Below are 22971 nucleotides of genomic sequence, written 5' to 3' on the forward strand. Positions count from 1 at the left end.
GACACCCAAATCGGCACAATCGGAGAATCAACCTCAACATCTAAATGGGGAGACCATTTCACTACTTTCATATAACAATTTTGGACAAAGTAAGATCGATGTGAAAAAATTCGGCAATAATCAAAATCATTCACCAATTTAATCAAAACATTTCGTTGATTGAGAACAGTGACCGAAAAATCCCCAATCAGCTTTAAATTAAAACAGAAATTCCGAATTGCATCAAGAATTGCATCAACAGAAGGCCTCCGACCAACCAGCGAGAACTCAAAGGGCTTATCAAACGCCCGAACCTCTTCTCCAGAGATTAACAAAGCCGGTAATCCATGATGAGAAGAAAAGCCAAGTTTAGGAAAAACAGAAGAAGAAATACCCGAAATAGCATCTTTAAACAAAAGAGGAGCCACAGCCCCACCCAAAAAGCCGGGATCCCGCAACCGTGAAGACGTCATTCACAATCACAAGGAAAACCAGAAGATTAGAGGAGAAAAAAGCTCTCACCAGCAAAGGAAAGGAAGAGGCGGCGCAACCCTAGCAGAGCATACGACATCGCGAACTTTTTGCACCAACTCTTAGCTTAAGACTTTATTTGGGATAGCTTTCTTACTGCTTTTTAAAGTAGATTTTTAGTACAAAATTTCTATTTTAAAACCTTTTGTACTAAAACATTGCTTTAGAAAGCTATCTGTATTTTAAATGGTAATGAGGTGCCTTGTATGGATGTGGAGGATTCGGGTGACTCTGGCATCCCGAATGACCTGTCCCCTGGGTCTCGGCTGCCTTGCTCTTCGATTAATTTGAATGGGGATAGATTGGTTACACCTTCGTGTGTGGTGAGTGAGGGATCTGATGTTGCTCCTACTTTTATTTCTCCAGTTACGTCATCTATAAATGGTCATTTTGTTGAGGTCCCTGTTAATTTTGTATCCCCTAAGGCGTTGGTTGCTCACATGGGTGCCAATTCAAGGGAGGGTGTTAGGATGCAACTTGGTTTGCTTCAATGCTCATCTGATTCATCTTGGGAAGTTAGTGGGGAGGATGAACCGTTGTCTGATTTCCCCTTAAGGCCTTAAAGAATAATCGGCCTGTTGTTTCAGTTTTCTCTCGTGGTAGGAGTAAACGTGGGAGGAAATAATTTGTGGGTTGGTACTGCTGCTCTCGGTTGTCTTTGTTGTCTCTCGATGGTGGTTGGTTTTTGCATTGGTTGGATTTTGCGTGTTGCCGGTTCACTGGATTTTAAGTTTACTGAATGATGTTTGATTTGCTGAGCAATGATGTGGCTGGGGCTCACTCCTCCATAGCCAAGGCTCGTGGCAACCTTTGGTGGTGATTTTTTGCTCAGTTGGGTAAGCTGCTTCATGTTCTGTTCCTCGCACCATATTGGATGGTTTGTGTCTGACTATGGTGTAGTTGGAAGCCTCAGCCGATTACTAAGCCCGTTGGATTGTAACTTCCCTGTATCTTTGTTGCTTTTTTGTCCTTTCACTCCTATGCTTCTTGTACTCCTTTTATGGTTTTAATAAAGTTTTTGTTTTTTGTTAAAAAAAAAAAATTGCTTTAGAAAGCTATAAAAAAAATTGTCCCAAACGAAACCTCAAATTCAGAGCTTTAGAATTCTTGTAATTTTTTTCAATCAGTATGCTACGAGTTCAACACATTGATCTACCATTATTGTCAAGTTGATCAAAACTCAATGCTTGTAGGAAAACGAAAGCAGTGAAAGAAATATTCAACTATTGTTGTCTGACTTTGAATTCATAGCCATTAATTTAATCTTCTTAATTTGTTTTTTTAATTGAAATTGCAGTCAAATACAATCACTGTGATGATACCATTTGCTTGTTTAAATTATATTACAATATTATGGATTTGACGATTTTTCCCCTCATTTGATGATCACTAATTAATATTCGAATAAATAATTAGAAACTACCTTTGAAGTAAAATGATTTTTCATCTTATTAAATTTGATTGATTTTTATAATTTAATTTACAAACTAATTTAAGGATCTAATATTGGGGATTTTAAAGTTGGTTTTAAAAAATAATTTTATTGCCCTTATAAGTATAAATTAAAAATTTTTAAATTTTTTAATTATTATTATAAAAATATGCTAATTTTTTTATATCAATATTTGATAGATCTTATGACTAACAAAATCATAAGGTTGGATTACAAGTCTTACATTTGTAAATTATACACATTCTTCTATTGCCTAATATGCAATGAGTGCATGATGGAGGCGCACAAATATTCAATTAAACTCCTAAAATCATTACTATTGCACATATTATTTATTTATTCAAATTAATAAAAATCTAATTGTTTGGTTGTAGGAATTTATAGTTCAAGTGTGTTATGGATATTTGAAAATATAAAAGTTGGATGTATAACCGAATGTTGCTTGGATGCAAGACATTAAAAATGAATTTTTTATTTGAGTGAATTATTTCATTTAGGCAGATTGTCAATTGCCTTCATTTATATCAGTGGGTAGGTTTCATTGTTCATATTATAAACATAAAAATTAAGCCTACCTCACACCAAATGAGATTACTGTTAATATATATCGCAGATGATTCATGTTATAATATTGCACCAAATGAGATTATTGTTAATATATATCACAGATGATCCATGCTATAATATTGGTGTTAGATTTCACATGGTGAGGATGAGCGTCATTTCGACTCTCAGTGTGGTTCGTCTACAAGTTCCAACATAGTTGAGGATGACAGAGTTATGACGTTTGATAACTTGATTTATGATGCAACTTGACCACAATTTCAACAATATACAAAAGAATCCTCGAATAAGGAGGCACAAAATTTTTATAATTTATTGCACGTTGTGCAACAGCCAATTTAGAATGTGTGCACTACTCACTTAGGGTTATATATAGCTATGAAGATGTTAAGCATAAAGACATAATACAATGTACCCAGAGAATGCTTTAATCAATTATAAGTGATTATTATACGATGATTAATCTTATTTTATATTTTATAGGATGAGTAAACAAGGCTTTGAGAGAGCTAGGCCGCAATAAGTGAGGGTTCCTCTGGGGATTTATAGATGTTTTTTACTACCGTACTTGGTCACAAGCGATAGGTGGAATACATAAGGGATGAGTTTATGGATTAGGCTTGCAATGCTACACGTACAAGGGACAATTATCTTCTGCTATTAGCTACTCCGTAAGGAGCCAAGAGAGTTTATATAATCAACAGGTGACTAACTTGACAACATAGTTAGAAAATGTCCAAAGAACACAAGCAAACATGAACATTTAAATTCTATATGAGCTTAAGAGATTGAGAGAGAAAATTTACGAAAATCAACCCGCGCCTACATCGGCCGAGCATGATAGAGGGATACAGATTCCGTCCATAGTGTATGTAAAAATAATTTTGATTTATTTTATTTCTTTTGATGCACTATTGAAACTTTAACAATGTTATAACAATAGTGAAATTTTATGGAAGTGGTTGTTTATTTGAGCTATTCGAATATTATTGTTTGATCATTAGTGCTTTTTATCATTGTATTTAATTATTGCTTTAAAAATATTTGGATTCCTACTGTTGGAAAGCTCAATAACAAATATTATGAGTTTTTTCTTTTAATTTCAGATACATATTTTCGCTAGAATTTCTATCGCAAATCTTGATACGACGATTTAGTATCATTGTTTGTTACTGAAACATCTGTTACAAATGGCGGCGGATTTGCGACAGATTTTTCGTCACAATGTACGACTGATATTCCGTTGTAATTTACGGCGGAGATTTCGTTGAACATCCGCCGCAAAAGTATTAATATTTGCGAAGGATTGCGATGCGGGTTTTAACGGTGGATTCAACTCCGTCGCAAATTTTCCGCAAATTAGGATTTGCGTCATATATCTTTTGTTTTGCGGTGGATTATTCCGCCGCAAAAAAACTGATTTTTCTATAGTGATGAAAGTAGGCAAAATAGTTTCTTTTCAAACTTGAAAGTGGATTCCAAAAATCTATAATGTATATGATTAGGTTCAATTTTCAAATCATGCATAGCCACATATGGTTTTCTCAATTATTGGAGACAAAACTCTTTTTGAGGCCCTTTGTTTCACAACTTCTTACACTTCTCCAAAATTTTAAAAGATCAACGGCCCAACGAGCCCTATATCGTGGGCATTAATCACCAAAATATTTGATTCAATAGTACGACATATATATTATACTTACGCTATAATTATCTCTAAATATATTGATCATATTTATAAAAGCACACAATTATCTCTGCATGTATAAGTTATTCTAATCTGAAAAGCTTTTGTCGCAGGCCTCATTTATTTATGCACTTATATCTATACAAATATAGTTAGAATTTTATAATTATGCTGTGTATGTAGTAGAACTTTTACTTGGTCCGGTCACAGGATGTAGCTCTACGTTCTGCCATCAGTAAAATCGCGCCACGTGTTCTCATTATTTACCGCTCGCAGCGACAACCCGACCCGGAACAGACCCAGGATGGCTCGGTATTTCTCGATTTTGCTAGGTATTGCTCGGTATTGCTAGGTATTGGTCGATTTTGCTCGGCAATAACCAATACCGAGCAATACCGAGCAAATACCGAGTAATACCGAGCAATACCGAGTTGTACCGAGTTTTTCTAGAAAAACTAGGTACAACTCGGTGTTGCTCAGTATTACTCGGTATTGGTCTTCACAGAGTGGTATTTTTCGTTATTGCCAAGCAATACCTAGCAATACCGAGCAAATACCGAGAATACCTCGCAATACGCGAACATAGCATTCCCAGGTTCCGGTCCGGGTCAAGTTGTCGGGCCACACGGAAAAGAATAAGAGCACGTGGCGATATGTTATTGGCGGCCGAACATAGCTCTACGTCCGGTCGTAATAATTGTTCGAATGTAGTATGAACGGCCACTCTCCTCTTGCACCGTTTTTTAAAATATTAAATGCTCTCCGATATTCTAAAGGCAAAATTTGGCTTATTTTGTTGTTATAATTATTATTAGACTTCAACTGGGTTCGACAACGACTCTAATTAATGATAATTTAGAATATTTTAGAGGGAGATCAGATGTCAAGAGGGGCGTGTGAACGGTAACGTTTTTAGTCTAAGGTTTTTACATCGTTGACATAGGCTGTGACGAACTTTGATAATTACATATTACATTTGAATTTTATTAGTTAATTTTATTTAATTTGGTTAAACCAAATCTTGTGATGTCATGAAATTATCACACTCGTGCCAGTGGCACGTGCGAGTGAGCTTTAGCAAGGCCGATGTATCATTTTTTTTTTCTTTTTTATTTTCCATAATTTTTTTATACTTAATTTTTTTTTTTAATTTGACATAAAACATAAGATCTATAAATAGACATTCACCTACTATTCTCTCATAACTAACTTTGCCTGTTAATTTTTGTTCACAGATTGACATGCTCTTTTTGACACACACAGTCGCGGTACAACAAAAAAATGTCATGGCGTGTTCTGATTCTTCTTTGCATGACGTCCGTATCCGCACAGAATAATTTTACCACAAATACTATACATTTACTGATGAACCTTGCATGACATGTATATTCAACTGATATTATGTGCCGATCGATGTGAACAACCATTACTTATCACGTGCTAGAAAAAGATGTCCAACATTTACTAACCATTGATGTGTTCAACCTCCGCTTACAAGGTCACCTAATCCCTCTGATATCAAGAAGCTAGATGATTGAATCATATCAGCTATGCTTTCACTAACACTATCAACTTTAAAACTAAATTAATGTTCATTGACCAGTCCCACCCCATCTAATATATAGCATTTGCACAAAATAAAATAGTGATGTGGCTCATCATGATTCGCCACCGGATCATATCCGGTGATCGCACATAATAATTTCTTTGAAATGGGAGACTTATAAATAAATTTGTCATTGTAAATCTATAAAAATGATTTTTTTTCCTTACTCCGCGATCGACCAATATTCGAGTCATTTGGGCATTTTCTTATATTTTTATTTCACATATTTATTACAATTCTCTATGACGATAATTTATATTGCTATTTGAAAAATAGTTTTTAACAGTGGTATAGGAATAAAGAAGCGATGTTTGCTCTGCTAGGGTTTTACCCTTTTTTTGTTTTTCACTGTGTGGTGATCTCTGTTGCTGGAGTCTCAGGGAAGTTTCTCTTCTATAGCCTCCCAGATTTTTGCTCGTTTCATTTTTTTTTCTTTTTCGGGTTTCATGGCGTCTAACTGGCTTCTTGACCCAAGTTTTTTGAATGGAGCCTCTTCGGCTCTTTCATTTAAAGTTGTCTTGTTTGGGGCTTCTTCTTCTTCGGTTCCTGGCCTATTCCTAATTTGCATATTTCTTCTCATCGTGGGTTACCGGCATTTTTTATTTTGGAGGAGGAAATCTCCTCGCTTGCTGTTCCATTTGAATTTGCTTTGGTCGATAAATTTCCCGACAAGTGTCCTTCGATTGATGACATTCAAAATTTTTCTTCATTTTAAAACTCATTGGTGAATTTCCCGACAAGTGTCCGGTCAGAGGACGTAATAATTATTCCTATGTAGTATGAACGGCCACTCTCCTCTTGCACCGTTTTTTTAAATATTAAATGATCTCCGATATTCTAAAGGCAAAATTTGGCTTATTTTGTTGTTATAATTGTTACGGTTCTGACAGCGGGAAGCATAGGAAAGAATAGAAAAGCATTGTTTATTACAGATGGTTATCTCTATATATATAGAGAAATACAAACTGGTTTACAAGAATTAATAAAGCTGTAAAGTGCCACGTGTGTGTTTAACCCAATACTTAACATCTCCCCTCAAACTAATGATGCGAAGTATCAATTAGTTTGTCTGAGAGTTTTGAAAATTGGGTTGTAGATAAATGTTTTGTAAACAAATCAGCAAGCATCCTTAGTACATATATGATGAATAATGATATGCTGGGCACGTATGCTGTCACGAATGAAGTGACAATCCACATCAATGTGCTTCGTACGTGCATGGTAAACAGGGTTGTTGGCTAATGCAATGGCGGAGGTATTATCACAGAAGATAGTAGTAGGAGCAGTGGACGGTAAATGAAAATCAACAAGTAATCTCCGAAGCCAGAGAACTTCGGATGCTTCCGCTGCGAGAGCCCGATATTCGGCCTCTGTCGACGAACGAGCGACCGTCTGCTGCTTTTTGACTTGCCATGAGATGATGGACTTGCCGAGCATATTGCAGTAACCGGAAATTGATTTGCGATCCGTAGAATCATTTGCCCAATCAGCATCCGCATAGCCATAGAGTTTGAGATCCGCTTTGTGAAGAGGAATACCAACATGCGTAGTACCCTGTATGTAACGTAACAACCGTTTTAGTGAATTGAAATGATAATTACAAGGCAGATGCATGGATTGACTTAGCTGATGAACGGCGAATTGAATGTCCGGCCGCGTCAAGGTTAAGTATTGCAAGGATCCAATGAGGTGTCGATACAGTTGTGGATTTGCAAATGCTTCATTCGAATTTTTGGTGAGAACCACTTTGCCCGAGGATGGCGTGAGAACAGGTTTCGAACTATCCATGCCTGCACGCTGAAGGATCCGCTTGGCATATTGCTGTTGCTGCAATAAAATGCCATATTCGGTGTATACCGCTTGGATACCCAAAAATTGTGAGAGTTTGCCAAGATTTTTCATTTGAAATTTATTATGGAGGTTCGACAGTAAACGAGTAAGTTCAGTTTCAGAATTTCCAGTCAATAAGATATCATCCACATATATGAGGATGTAAAGGCGAACATTGTTTTTGTTGTAAGTAAGTAAAGATGGATCGGATGAGCTTATTTGAAATCCGAATTGTTGTAGATGGGTTGATAAAGTAGCATACCATTCTCTAGGGGATTGTTTTAGACCATAAAGGGCCTTGTTCAATTTGCAAACATAATTAGGATGTGTAGCATCCTGAAAACCGGGCGGTTGTTGCATAAAAACCGTGTCATGTAACTTACCATGTAAAAAAGCATTTGAAATGTCTAATTGAGTAATGGACCAATTAAAATGAAGAGCAATTAAAATAAAAATGCGAATGGTAGCAATTTTAGCAACAGGACTAAACGTTTCTTGATAATCAATACCGTATTCTTGATTGAACCCCTTTGCAACAAGGCGGGCTTTATATCTAGAAATGGAACCGTCTGAGCGAAACTTTGTGCGGAACATCCATTTACAGCCCAAAACATTTTGCTGTGGCATTGGAGGAACTAAATCCCACGTACCTTGAGTCTGAAGGGCTTGAAACTCTTGGGACATAGCACTTCGCCAATGTTCATCTTTAATAGCCTGAGCAAAAGTAGTAGGATCTGTCGGTTGAATCATATGAGCCAGATCAAATACGTGTTTTGGCCTTGAATTCCCAGTTTTGGAACGGGTTAGCATAGGATGAACAGCTAGCCGGCAAGTCAGTGTTACAATCGGGAATGGCAGAGGGCATGTCATGAGAAGAAACCGAAACAGAGGTGCAGGCAGGTAACTCAGCAGAAGGAATTAACTCAGGGCTATGCGTGTTGGCAGGATTAGTGGGCCGACGTGGAGCAGTAGAACACGGAAAATTTGAAGACAAAGGACTGGTAGGAACAAGAAGTAAAGGGGGAAGGTGAGACGTCGGATTAGAAGCAGCTGTAGTATGTGAGGTTCGATTTTGATAGGGAAAAACAGCTTCATTGAAAACAACATTACATGAAGTGTAGATGCGATTTGTGGTTGGGTCAAGACAACGATAGCCTTTTTGAACCGAAGCATAACCAATGAAGACGCACGGAGAGGAGAGGGGCGAGAGTTTATTTCTAGAATATGGTTTTAACCAAGGATAACAGAGGCTACCAAAAACTTTGAGATGAGTGTAGACTGGCTGTTTGTTAAAGAGCAGTTCATGAGGAGATTTATTTGAGGTAGTAGAAGACGGAAGTTGATTTATAAGGTAAGCAGAGGTCATAAGAGCATCCACCCAAAAGGTTTGAGGAAGAGAGGCTTCAATCATTAAAGTGCGACTTGTTTCAATTAAGTGCCGATGTTTACGTTCGGCAACACCATTTTGAAATGGTGAATGAGGGCAAGTGTATTGATGTATAATGCCAAGGTTCTTAAGAAAAATATCAAAGCGTTTATTGCAAAATTCACCACCACCATCGGTTCGAAAAGTTTTAATGTGTAGTTTGAATTGACAATTTACCATTTTGTTAAATTCAAGAAACTTCGCAAACACATCAGATTTATGAAATAGCGGATAAACCCAAGTATATCTAGTAAAATCATCAATGAAAGAGACATAATACCGGTATCCAAAAAGCGAAGTAACGGGGGACGGACCCCAAACATCAGAATGCACGAGAGAAAACGGTTTAGAAGTAACAGAATTAGAACTAATAGTGGGCAACCGATGGCTTTTGGCCATGCAACAAGCATTACAAGTGGACTGTTTAAAAGAAATGGAAATGTGCTTAACAGTGTTAGCTAAACTATGTAAGATGCGAGCGGACGGGTGTCCAAGTCGACGATGCCAGAGATCGGGAACCGGCTGGACCGAAATAAGCGCCAGATTGCTTGTATTCGAGCATGGAGACGAACGAACTTGAACCGGGTAGAGACCATTAATACATGGACCCGTGAGCAGAGTTCGATGGGTCGTCCGATCCTTAATAGTATAACCATTTGAAGAGAAGGTTATAGCACAGTTGTTATCAGTAGTAAGGCGATGAACAGATAATAGATTGAACGATAAATTTGGAACTAGATGTAACAGGGATAGGCGAATAGTACCTTGAGGGGTCGGTAGTATACCTTTACCTGTAGAGTGAATTGGAAGAGATTGACCGTTTCCAATGATCACCTGATTTGTGCCAGTGTATGGATGAGTTGATTGGAAATGAGAGGAGTCCGAAGTTAGGTGAGACGATGCACCACTGTCAAGAAACCAGTCCTGTTGAGGAGAGCTGGCCGTAGAGGTGTACAAGGCAGAGTTCGGTGGATCGGTCGTATACTGATCATCATGTCTGTACCAACATTTGATAGCCGAATGCCCAAATTTGCCACATATTTGACAAGTTACAGAGTTCTTGGAGGATCGAGCATTCCGATTGCTGTTGGTATTATTATTGCTGACGTTGTTGGTTGGCGGACGAGCTTGGTTTGATGGTCGGCCACGGTTTTGATTTGAGCGACCACGACCACGACCCCTAGTTGCCGCTAACGCCACTGTGGATCCCGAAAGTTGCAGCGATTGCATTTCGCGGGAGGCTTCATGAGCAATATTAAGTTCTTCGCTACACAATAAGGTGTAGAGGTCATCTAGAGTAAGCGGTTGAAGATTGGTGCGGATGGAGGTTTTGAAGGCTTGATACGCCGGCGAGAGACCATCCAATGTATAGTGAATAACGTCTTCAACGGCAAGTGGGGCTCCAGCGGCAGTGAGGGCATCAACCTTAGTTTTGACCTCAAGAAGGTATTGCGACATTGACTTGTCTTTCATGGATAAATAATGCAGCTCATGTTTCAGCTGGATAATGCGAGAACGCGTGATTGATTGCAGTCTCCGATCAAGAACCAACCAGATGTCGGCACAATGCGTTTCAGAGAGAACATAAGGGAGAATGGAAGACGAAATTACCGAATAGAGTGCAGCAGCAAGATTTTGATCTAAGAGGCGCCATATTGCATATTGAGGATTGGGAATTTGCTGGCCAGTGTTGTCGGAAATGAGATTTGGCGGAGCCGGTGTAGTTCCATTCAAGAACCCTTCATAGCCATTTGCAGAGAAAAGTTTGAGAACCTGAGATCTCCAAAGAGGATGATTATCGGCGGAAAGGGGTTGGGCAACGATGTTCTTGATGTTTCCCATCAAGAACTTGAGGGACGCAGGAATCTGTGGAGACTCCAGAGTCGAAGTCGAGATTTGCGGCGTGCTTTGATTTGTGGATGCCGTAGACGACGATTGAGCCATGAAAGAAACGAAGAAGATGAAGAAACGAGTGAGATAAAGAAAATTTAGAACAGGAACCGAAACTGCTCTGATACCATGTTACGGTTCTGACAGAGGGAAGCATAGGAAAGAATAGAAAAGCATTGTTTATTACAGATGGTTATCTCTATATATATAGAGAAATACAAACTGGTTTACAAGAATTAATAAAGCTGTAAAGTGCCACGTGTGTGTTTAACCCAATACTTAACAATAATTATTATTAGACTTCAACTGGGTTCGATAACGACTCTAATGAAAATTTAGAATATTTTAGAGGGAGATCAGATGTCAAGAGGGGCGTGTACGTGAACGGTAACGTTTTTAGTCTAAGGTTTTTACATCGTTGACATAGGCTGTGACGAACTTTGATAATTACATATTACATTTGAATTTTATTAGTTAATTTTATTTGGTTAAACCAAATCTTGTGATGTCATGAAATTATCACACTCGTGCCAGTGGCACGTGCGAGTGAGCTTTAGCAAGGCCGATGTATCATTTTTTTTTCTTTTTTATTTTCCATAATTTTTTTATACTTCAATTTTTTTTTTAATTTGATCTGAATATGAAAATTTGCGCCTTGCAGTGCGACGTCAATATTGTTGTGGCAATGTTGACAAGCAGCATTTTATTTCATTGGAAAAATAATATATTCAAAATATTCTTTTTTGATGTTACGAAATGGAATTCAATTGAAGATGAGTAATTGCAAGGAAAATGAGTTTTCGATTGAAGATGCCCTTAGCTATAACTTGCCCAGCGTCAACCAAAAAACCATCCTCATCCAAACATCAAGAAATAAAAGAAGAGCAAAAACCTAAGCGATGTGGGAGATCTACTGGCCGATTAGCTTATTTTGTTTATTCTCTACACGTAGATCTACGTGCTTTATGTACAACTTTTAAAAAAAATTTAATCGATCAAGTTTTCATCACAAGGTCAACACAGAACTTATAAGAAAATGGGATCGATGTTACTGATTTTTCTAGTAGTTGTGTTGTTCTGATGTTGATTGTTTCATAAAAGGAAGAACACAATGATATCAATGAAGATAATACATTCACAAAGATCAAATTTTTGACACTCAAAAACTGTTTTTTCAGATCTTTCACTTAAATCCAACCTGTTTTCAGACAATTTCTCAACAAATTTTTTAATTATATAATTTACAAAAACTAGCTGAGATGAATCTTACGATAAACAATCATTCAGAATAATTCAGTTAACAGTACCTTCGCCTTTTTCTTAAGCTCATCTTCCTCGTTCAGTAGGTAGAAAAGTATTGCTTTGAACTTCTCCAACTCTCCACTCGTAATATCGCTATGCTTGTAGATCTTCTCAAAGAGTTCAAGTGCCACCTTCTTCAGAGGAACCGGTCCTCGTTCGAGCACTTCAAGGATCGGCGCTGCACCTTTATTCTCTACAATGGTACCAGCTGCAACTGCATTAAACATAGATTGAGGGACAGAAGGCTCCGGATTGCCATTATCAAAAAGAGTTTCAAGTGCCCTTAACGCTGCTTCAGCTGCAACAGGATTCATGGCGTCCACCATATCTACCAGTGGCCTCACTGCTCCAGCCTTCACGAGGCATATAACGCGCTGTAGCGAGCAGGATTCATGAACAGTACAATGCGTCAAAAATACATTTTTCCAGGACGGCTGGCGAAAATGTAATGCGCCAAGTAGCGATCTTGACGATTCAGGAGAGCACCGAGCTAGATGGGTTAGAATCATTGCAGCGCGCAGCTTTACAAGAGAGCTTCCAGTTGAGAGCATTTGCACAATAACTGGCTCAAGCTTTCCGACCTGAATCAGAAAACTTGAATTCGATTGGTCTATGCATCTTAGCAGGGCTCCCAAAGCATTTTCTAAAAATTCGTTGGATTTATTTGCATGGGAGATTAGAGCATTAATAGCTTTCAAAACAGTCGAGCTTTGCAGCACCGCATCCACAGTTTTGTCACCACGAGGAAGATGACTAATTATGTTCGCAGCAATGGAAACCTCCTCAGAAATGCAACTCTTAGTGAGTATAGCTATAATGGAATTCAATGTTGTTTCCTTGTCAGGAGGTGGTAGAGGGACATCGTTTGGATAATTCCCTGTAACACAGTATACCAGCTTCAATGCATTGAATCTTACCTCGCTGTTCTTGTCCAGATTAAGAGCGGAGAAGAGATGGTTCATTGCCTTCCCATCAGAAATTATCCAATCCCGTGCTGTATCAGATTTCTGAAACATTGCAAGCAGAAGCCGCAACAGCCAACCTTGATCATCGGGAGTAGAGGGAATGATCTGCTCGAGCAAATTGTGGATGTTGCTGGAGGAGTAGAGCCTCAGCAAGCCAGGATAGCTTTCTTGCTCGAATGTTTGGCTCGTCTCAATGAGTGAAATAAGGATATCAAATGCTTCATTCCTTGACTGTTGCTCTGTAGCAGTGTCCATTATGATGCACAGAACAGCAGAGACGATACTAACGGTCGACAGAAACGATATCCTAATTCCACTGAAGGCCATGAGCCGTTTGACGCACTTGAGGGAAGCCAATTGGCTTGCTGGTAAACTGGAGGTGAGCATTACAGTCATGTGAAAGATGAAATTCTCATTGTTCAAGTTGCTTGCAGCAGCTTCTGTTAGCTGCATATTCGCCAGTTCTTCAGCCATGAATGCTCTCATCTCCTCAGAATTCCCTGTTACATCAATTGTAAGTAGAAACCGGAGATGAGTTCATAATCGTAGGAAGTATGGCTTTGGTAGGGATCAGAGCTTGCTGTAACACACCTTGCGCGTTGAACTCATGGAGGAAGGGAGTGAGGTACCCTGACTTTGCTATCAAAATAATATTGCTGATACTGTTAGAGAGATTCTTCAGCACAGCGCGAGCATTTTCTGCCAAATGAGAATTTGGGTTGTCGAGGAGGGAGACAAGAACTGGTATGGAGCTCTTGTTTTCTATAATCTTTTGGGCAATCCTGTCGTTTGTGGAAAGTTCAAGTAAGACCTCTGCTGCAATAGGCTCTGTCTTAAGCTGCTTCAAAAGACATTTAATTACTCCTCCCCTGGCTATGGTTTCCTGCGACCATTTGCTGGAATTGCTTATTCTCATTTAAAGGTCACAAAAATGACTAGTTAAAATGGAGATTTATTTTTGATATTTATGTGATTTTTCGAAAATATTCACAAAAAATTTATCAAAATTGAATTTTTGAATGAAAGAAGTTAAAAATTATGATTATTTTATTAATCAAGTACTAAAATTATAAATTGATAGAATTTTACTACACTTTTAGACATATTATAATATAGGATATCATCCAAAATAATTAAACATCCGGATTAAAATCAAAGATTAATTAAAAATTCTTACTTTGTTTTCCTGCGAAAAACGTGCGATGAACAGGAGGCACCATAACACCAAGCCGGCGTTTCCTGCGCCTGCGCTTTTCTTCAGGAGCCCCGCCAGCTTCTGAACAAGCTTGCAGGAGCTGTCCGTAGCCTCACTGATGCAGCTGGGCATTTCCTTCATCACAGCCTTAAGTTCTTCCAGGGCTTGGTTTGTCGACTCCATATTGTCAAAAGTGATTCTTTCTGCTGCATCTCTTAGCTTCTTCTTAGCGTTCTTCTCGGCGTTGATAAGCGCGTTCCTCTGCTTCCACTCTGATATTGTATTGAGGAGCGTAGGGTTCGGTGTGAGCTCCAGCTTCCCCAACGATGAAGATATTAATTCCTTTTTGCAAAGGAGACAAAATTTATGTCCTGAGCGGAAGTAGTCTTCAACTGCTTTTCTCTCATAGCTGTGGTTGCAGGAGACATTGACGGGATCCTCCATAAGTTTTAGAGTCAAGGGACAGTAAAAGAAGATGTTCGGAAGGCTCACAATTTCATCAACAGTACTCCTTTCCCTTTGGATTGGGGGTGCCATCTCTGAAGAAAAGCACTCTAACATTTTTGTGAACTGGTATGCCTCGTTAATCGGTTCACCGATCTTCACTTCCTTGGCTTCGATCAATGGCGGCAAAGAGGAGTCGCTGTTCTCAGAGATGTACAGATCGAGCCTGGAGTGGATGGTCTTGGTGTTTTCCTCAAGCTTGAGCTCCATGGACTTTAGGCTATGGATGATTGCGTCGAGGTTGGAGTAAATGTTGAGAGAGATGCCGATGTCAGTTAAGGGAAGGAGGCTGAGAACGTCGGCGATTTCCTTGGAGGACTGGTTCAGCTTGGAGACGACAGAGCGGCAGAATAATAAGCGTAAGAGCGAGCTTTTGGATTTGTATCCCTCGATAGTTTCTCGAGCGTTGTTGACCGCAATCTCCATCCGGCGGAGCAAGTTGGCTGTAGTGGAACTACAAGTAAACTGGCCTCCCGATTGCTGCGATTGAAGCTTTAAGATGATCTCCCTGACGTAGATCATTTGCTCGGAGAATCGCCGGATGTTTTCCTCTTCATTTCTTATGGTCTCACCGCTGGTAATCAAGTCGGAGAGTTCGTCCACCACTCTCGTGTACGCTTCATCCCTCAAGTTCATTAAAATATCCATGCTTCTGCGTTCTCAACTCTCTCGGTTAGCTTTGAGAGTTTGATCTCACGGCAGAGTGAGAACAATAGAGAGAGAGAGAGAGAGAGAGAGAGAGAGAGAGAGAGAGGGCGAGAGAGATGGCGTCGCGAGAGAGCGAGAGAGATGGCGAACGAGAGAGCGTTGTTTGGTTATTTTGGTATTGCTTAGGAAGGAATCAAATAAGCGCTTTTTAATAAGTTAATATGAACTATTTAAGGGAAAAAAAACTTTTTTAACCGTTCGCTATCCTTAATTTTCTACAATCAATTGGAAAAACAGATGTCGAAGACTTGCGAAAGACTTGAACCTCTCCATGAGCTTCGTTTATTATACGGGTGTTAAAATCTGATCCAACTTGAAACTCTACCTGGATCGACCCGAAATTTCTTGGGTTCGTGTCAACCCGTTTGCAATTTGGGTTGGGTTGGGTTCGAGTTCGAGATTTCGATACATTTATAAAATTGGAATACATGTTGATTTTGGGTTTTCGGGTCAACCCGAACCAGACAAGATTTTATACGAGTCAGGGTTCATGTTCGATATTTCGACTGGTTTATAAAATCGAGTCAAGTTCGGGTTGACCTATAAACTCTAAATCAACCCATGTTAACCAGGGAACATCGCACGTGAGTCACATCCACGCTGGCTTGTGCCGCTGCCGCCGTCTTGTCCACACTGATCTCGTATGGTCGAGTGACCACATCTGACGTGACGATTTCTCATCGAGTGCAATTGGCCGCTGCAGTTGTCCCGTCCTCACTAGACGTTGTCACCATCCCGTTTGCTGGCATGTTTGCTTTTCCTTTTCTTCCACCTGCACTGTGCCATCGACGACGTTCCTTTGGCTTCTAGTTGGATTCGTCGGAACTTCTCCTTCGATGCTTCACAATGTTCCTTCATGTGGGGTCGAAAGTCATGATAGCTCGCTCGTCGTTCTTTTGTTAGATCGGAAGTAACGACTACGACAAGATCGAGCTCGTTGTTCTCCCATTCGTGTGCTTATTTTGCCAAATCTCGCAAGCTGCAGGCTGTTTCATGTCGGGTCAACTTAGCAACCCGACGGGAATGGTTCGGGTTGTATTATATGATCCGTTTGCAAAAAAAGGATTGGGTTCAAATCGTGTCAAATAGTAGCAAGTTAATATTGTGTTGGATCCAAACCAGACCCATAACCCGATTTTGGCAACCTAGTTTATTATATTTGTGGTCAGTGGCTTTAGAAAAGTAATGATTTGGTTTATTTTTTGTCTAAGTGTATTTAATAAATTTAACTATGAGTTAACAGATAAAGATAATTAGAGTGAACAAAATATAATTTTATTAATTACTACTGCATTTAAATTCGAGTCGACCGTAGAAATATAAAACCACCAATTATTGAACCCTGTTTGCTTTTTGTGCTTTTAAAGAGAAAGCATCACTTTACAACCGCCGCCCTTGTCCCGCTTAAGTGCATCTTCAACAGAAAAATCTATTTTTTATTTTATATATATATATCAAGACAGTAATTCCCTTTAACCAAATTTTATTTTTAACCAAAAAAAAAATTCTTTGTATATTCTTTCATATATCTATTTTTATATTTATTTTCAATCAAAACACTAATTCATCTTTATTCATCGTGCTACAGTTTTGACGAAGGAACCTTAGAAGCAAAAGCTTTAGCAAAAACTTCTGCACTGCCAATTTATCCCTTCAACACATTTGGACAGCAAAAAACCTCATAAAATGTTACATTTGAAATTACAATAAACTTTTATGAGTTGAAATTACAGCAAATAATTATAGCAGTACCTTGAAACAGGTTCATACCAAAATTCGTAGCACAGGTTGAGTCTGCAATAACTTCTGCAATCATTTGGCTTGGAAATATAGCTCATTTTGGTCTGTTTATCAGGACTTTAGTTATTAATTAAGAGATCTTAAGTTCAAAATTAATGTATTTAATATGTGAGTAAATTTATCTTAATGGCTCAAATGTGACAAAAAAAATTTTGATGTTGAAACAAAATGAGAATAATTAGTGGTCCATTTTGCTTTTCCCAAAGAAAACACAAAGCGTTAGTCTGCACTGATAGCAATAGCAAAAACCAAGTCTAGTTAAATTAATAAAGGAGCCTTTACTCACTCCCTTCACTTTCTTTTATCCAGCTCAGAATTCCACTGCCACACAATTATGCTATAGAAATTCATTAGTCACTTTCATCCCTTTCCCTTCTTTCTTTCTATATACAATGAATTAATTTTCTTCATTATTATTAACTATATTCATCTTCCATATTATCTCGAAGGAATGCAGTCCAACTTCAATTGGTCAACTAAAACTCTTCCAAATTTAACTCTTTTTTGTCTTCGCTTAGCTTCTTCAACACCCTTATTCTCTTAATACTAGCTGATCATCTCCCCTTCCCCCTCGCTTCATCCCAACCTCACCTTTTTTTCTCATTCACTTTGATCAGGCAATTCAAAGAAACAGCTAATCGATCTACCATGGCTCGACTTGCTTATGGAAGAAAATTGTATAGATCCAGCAGCTGAAAGTAATTTTGCCCTAAAACTCTTTAGATGAACACAATAAGTTATTTAGTCCATAATAAAAAGAAATCAAAGGCAAAATAAAAAAAGCCTTCCCTTCTATTGTCTGTAATAACTTGCAGTTAGTGATACGGCATCACAAAATTAGCTTGATCGGGCACGAATCTCGAGGCAAAAGCTAGTTGTAAACTACAAAAATTAATTTTGGGCGCACCCGAACAAAATCTCTTCCATTGTCTGTAATAACTAGCAGTCAGATTTTTGAGAAAGTAAACCACATAGTGAACACAAACAATAAGCAGAAAAAGCATTGAAAAGAAAGTACAACAGGATTTTATGTGGGAAAATCTGAAATGTGAAAAATTTCAAAACATGGAAAAAATCACGGAGCCACTCCACACTAAGAAATTCATAAAGAAAATTTGGGAGAAAAGTACATATCTCTCTTACGTCTCGCTCTCTCTATAAATTTCGATGATCCCTGAACTTGTAGAAAAGCTTATTGCATGAAATAAAAGCTAGAAGATGAGGAAAAAAATTGGTGTAATACATATTACGAATGATAAATAGTACAATGTATTTATATAGAACTAAGAGAGCTGAATCGAGGTGAATCATTCGCTACCAGAGTTTATTACTGCCGCAGGTAATGTTGCGCTCTCAGAGGTAGTGACGCCATAGCAGATGTTCTACTTATTACTGGAATATGTTAACAGACCCCCATAAGCTAATGGTCATGGACATAGTAATAGCTTGGCACGAAGATCAATACATCGAAGTTTAGGAATAACTTTGGTGAATATAACAGCAATTCGATCCTAGGTGTTGATATGATGTAGAGTAATTGCATTAGATTTGATGTAGTCTCAAATAAAATTGTAGTCCATCTCAATGTGTTTAGTCCAAACTTGAAAATAGGATTGTGAGCTAGTACAATCACTTAGACATTATCATAATATAACGGTGTTGGATCTAAAAGTGAGAACTAAAAACCAGTTAAGAGACGACAAATCCAAATGATGTCGGTAGCTACTATAACTTACACTCGGTATTCAGCTTTGTCGGACAAGCAAGCAATTGTATGTTACTTTTTTACACACCAAGAAATAATTGTATCTCCCAGAAATAAATAGTAACTAGTGGATTTCCTTTCAAGGGATCTTCGGCACAATCAAAGTCATCATAGGAACGCAATGTAGGGGAGGTAGAACTGATGGGCAGAACGAAATCTATTGTGCCTTATAGATATCAAAGTAAATGTTTAAGTGCTTAAAAATGATGCCAAAGGGGAGTATGCATGAAATAACATAATTTGTTAACAGCAACCGATAAGTCTGGTCTGGTTATGGTTAAGTATTGTAAAGAACCAACTAAATGCCGATACAATTCCGGGTTGTCAAGCAACAAGATAGAAACTTCATCTATTACAGGTTTAAGAGAAAAGGAGTGACAACTAGCTTATAGTTGTCAAGAGCTGCCCGATGGATGATATCCAAAGCATACTTAGATTGGTTTAAGCAATATCTAGTAGGGTTGGGTTGTTTGAATGCTGAGAAACTGAGATAAGCTAACCAAGTTGCATAGTTGAAAGTGTAGTTATTTTGTGTCCTATTAAAAGTGCAACTAGTTCCCATGTATCATTTTTCTCGATTGCCTTGATTTCTTCAACCATTGTATCCTTCCTATTCTTACTTTGTATGACTTCTTAAAAATTTATAGGTTCACAATCAGTAAAGAGATAAAAGAGAGTGAGATTGTCTTGATTCTCAGTTACCTCATAAATTTCTTATAAACTTTTGAAGCGTGGTACATTTTTGCTTGATCCTTCACTTGAAGATGATGAAGATGATTGAGTATTTATAGTTGATGTAGTTGGTGGTGTTATGGGCTTATCTCTTTCTTTATCCATCCTTGGCTGCTCAACTTTTTCATCCTTAAAGAAGTTATAGTGATCATCATGTGGCTCCCAACTATTTGAGCTGCTAAAGAAATGATTAGTCTTATAATTTCAAGTCGAGCAATAGGAGCAAATACCTCATCATAGTCGATGCCAGCTATTTGGCTTTAATCTTTTGCCACTATTCTTGCTTTATATTTCTTGACTTCTCCTTTAGCATTCTTTTTGGCTTTGTACACCCACTTTACACCAATTATTTTGTGACCTATTAGAAGTGCAACTAGTTCCTATGTATCATTCTTCTTGATTGCCATGATTTCTTCAACCATTGTATCCTTCCAATTCTTACTTTGCACGACTTCTTGAAAATTTATAGGTTCACAATCGATAAAGAGGTAAAAGAGAGTGAGATTGTCTTGATTCTCAATTACCTCATAACTTTCTTATAAACTTCTGAAGCATGGTACATCTTTTCTTGATCCTTCACTTGAAGATGATGAAGATGATGGGTCCTCTTGAGTATTTATAGTTGATGTAATTGGTGGTGTTATGGGCTTATCTCTTTCTTGATCCATCCTTGGCTACTCAACTTTTTCATCCTTAAAGAAGTTGTTGTGATCATAATGTGGCTCCCAAACTCAAGATGACATCACGACTGATGAATGTCTTTATAGTGTTTGGATTGTATATGTCATGACCCGACCCGAGACGAATCCCGCCCGCACCGGGCCGCGACCAGCTTAACGAACAGACAGACTAGGATCTGGCTTTGGAATTTGCTTCGGAACTGATTCTTCCAAATATTTCAACTCAAAAACAGACAAACACAGAGCTACTATGAAACATCAAATGCAGCGGAACAAATCATCTATATTTTTTTTTTCCTCAAAACAATCATTTACAAATACAGTACATGGCTGACAGAGAAAACAAAGAAGAAAAGCCATGACTGTACAAAAATCAAAAAGTACAAAATACCTATAACTGATCTGATCAGACTTTGAACTCTAGTCCAAGACCTCCTTCCCTTTCCCAGAGCCTGAAAAAAACACACGCAGAAACAAGGGTGAGCTCAACAGCTCAGCAAAACAACAAACCTCCAATCAAAACTTCCAGAATCCAAAACCAAACACTTCAAACCAAATCCGTACAGAAAACAGAACATAATCAGACAGATATCAAATTTATGCAGATCAGAACAAAACAGATCAAATCAGAACAGATACGGACATATATCAAATCAGAACAGATACGGAACAGCTCAAACAAAATTGTACGGAAACAGAAGTCATATCAAATCAGATATCAGATAGTATTGTAATTAATAGCTAAATTCCCTGACACTGACAGAATCTCTACGGATTCTGGCCCCTTATGCCTCCCTTTGTTCTCACGGCACCAGAACAGATGTGCTTATAGCACCAGAACAGATGTGTTTATAGCACCAGAACATAATTCATCAGATCCGGAACAGAACAGATATCAAATTTCAGATTGAGCTCATTTCAGATTTTCCAGACACTAACTGAATCTCTTATGATCCATGCCCCTTATAACTCCCTTTATATAGCATATACAGATAGCATATCAATTCAGAAGAAATCCGGAAGAATTCAGAAATCAGACAAAATCGGGCAGCACAACGGCTGCATATGGAATTTACACAATTTTTCCTAAAAAATCACAGAATACCAAATTCGCACAGAATATAGATAACAACATTTCAGAACATTTATTCTATTGCCACAACATTTAATCTCATCACAAAAAAATACAGGCGAAATAAAACACCGTCGAATTCAAAATACCCGGACAAAAATTTTCAGAAAATAACCAAAATGTGCACACTCGGCACGTCAACAACATACGGAAACTTACGCGGTAAAAACTGAACCAGTCGGAAAATACGGACGAAATTAGCTAACAAAAATGAAATCCGGACAGAAAAGTCGTTCAAATTGCACCGTTCTAAAAATTGAGAAAGGCAAATGTGCCTTACCTTGCGTACAACAATATCTTGAACAATCTCGTCGGACGAAAACGGACCGGCGTCGCCCGAAAATCAGCTTTTTCAAAAGTTCTCTCAACTTTCTCTCTCCTCAGAACTTTCAGATATTTTATTTTGATTTTTCTCTATCTTCAAAACGACTGATTTCAGCTTTAAACTACTCAGATCGTCCTGGCCGATCGCACGATCGTCCTGGACGATCAGACCAATTTCACATCGTCTTGGGACGATTTCACAGGACGATAATTAATTTTTAAAAACCCATTGCTCTCTGACTTGTGCCATCCACTGATCGTCCCGGGACGATGCCTCGATCGTCCTGGCCGATCAGACCAAAAATACATCGTCCTGACCGATTCCCTGCACGATCCTTAAGACGATAATTAATTCTGAAAAAGTCATGCTCTCTGTCTTTTGCACTGAACTGATCGGCCTGGGACGATGCCCGTATCGGCCTGGCCGATCCAGGGAGAAAAATCACCTGGAGCAATCTAGGCAATTTCTGGAGCAAATTTCAACTGATCGTCCCAGGACGATCCCAGATCGTCCTGGACGATCCTGGAGCAGAAACAGAACTTCACAATCTCCCCAACTTCGAAAAAAGGTTGTCCTCGACATTGTCCAATCCAAACAGCGTCAGAACAAGTACGGGTACGACTGTCTCATATCAGACTCCTTCTCCCAAGTAGCTTCCCGCGCAGTACGGTGCTTCCACTACACTTTCACCATCGGAATCTCTTTACTTCGTAGCTTTCGGACGTCGTATGCCAAAATCAACTCTGGCTCTTCTTTGTACGTCAGATTCTCCTGAATCTCAACTTCGTCAGCTGACAGCTTCTTCCCAGAGTCAGATACCCACTTCTCAAAAAGTGGAAATACGTGGAACACGTTATGCAAACATTAGCATCAAAATCAGAAAGCAACAGCAGTAAG

At 38.5% G+C, this 22971-nt stretch overlaps 1 protein-coding gene across 1 annotated transcript; it reads right to left on the bottom strand.

The window, feature by feature from the left end:
- Positions 1-12021: 12021 nt before the first annotated feature.
- Positions 12022-15580, bottom strand: LOC110114019 (U-box domain-containing protein 43). Its single transcript, XM_020846764.2, has 3 exons — positions 14411-15580; positions 13825-14116; positions 12022-13733 (listed from the first exon to the last, which is right to left on the bottom strand). The coding sequence occupies exons 1-3, from the start codon at positions 15578-15580 to the stop codon at positions 12250-12252; spliced, it is 2946 nt and encodes a 981-aa protein (XP_020702423.1). The 3' UTR covers positions 12022-12249.
- Between the last annotated feature and the right edge of the window lie 7391 nt (positions 15581-22971).

The sequence above is a fragment of the Dendrobium catenatum genome, unplaced genomic scaffold, assembly GCF_001605985.2.
Source record: "Dendrobium catenatum unplaced genomic scaffold, ASM160598v2 original_scaffold_194949, whole genome shotgun sequence".
Lineage (NCBI taxonomy): Eukaryota > Viridiplantae > Streptophyta > Magnoliopsida > Asparagales > Orchidaceae > Dendrobium > Dendrobium catenatum.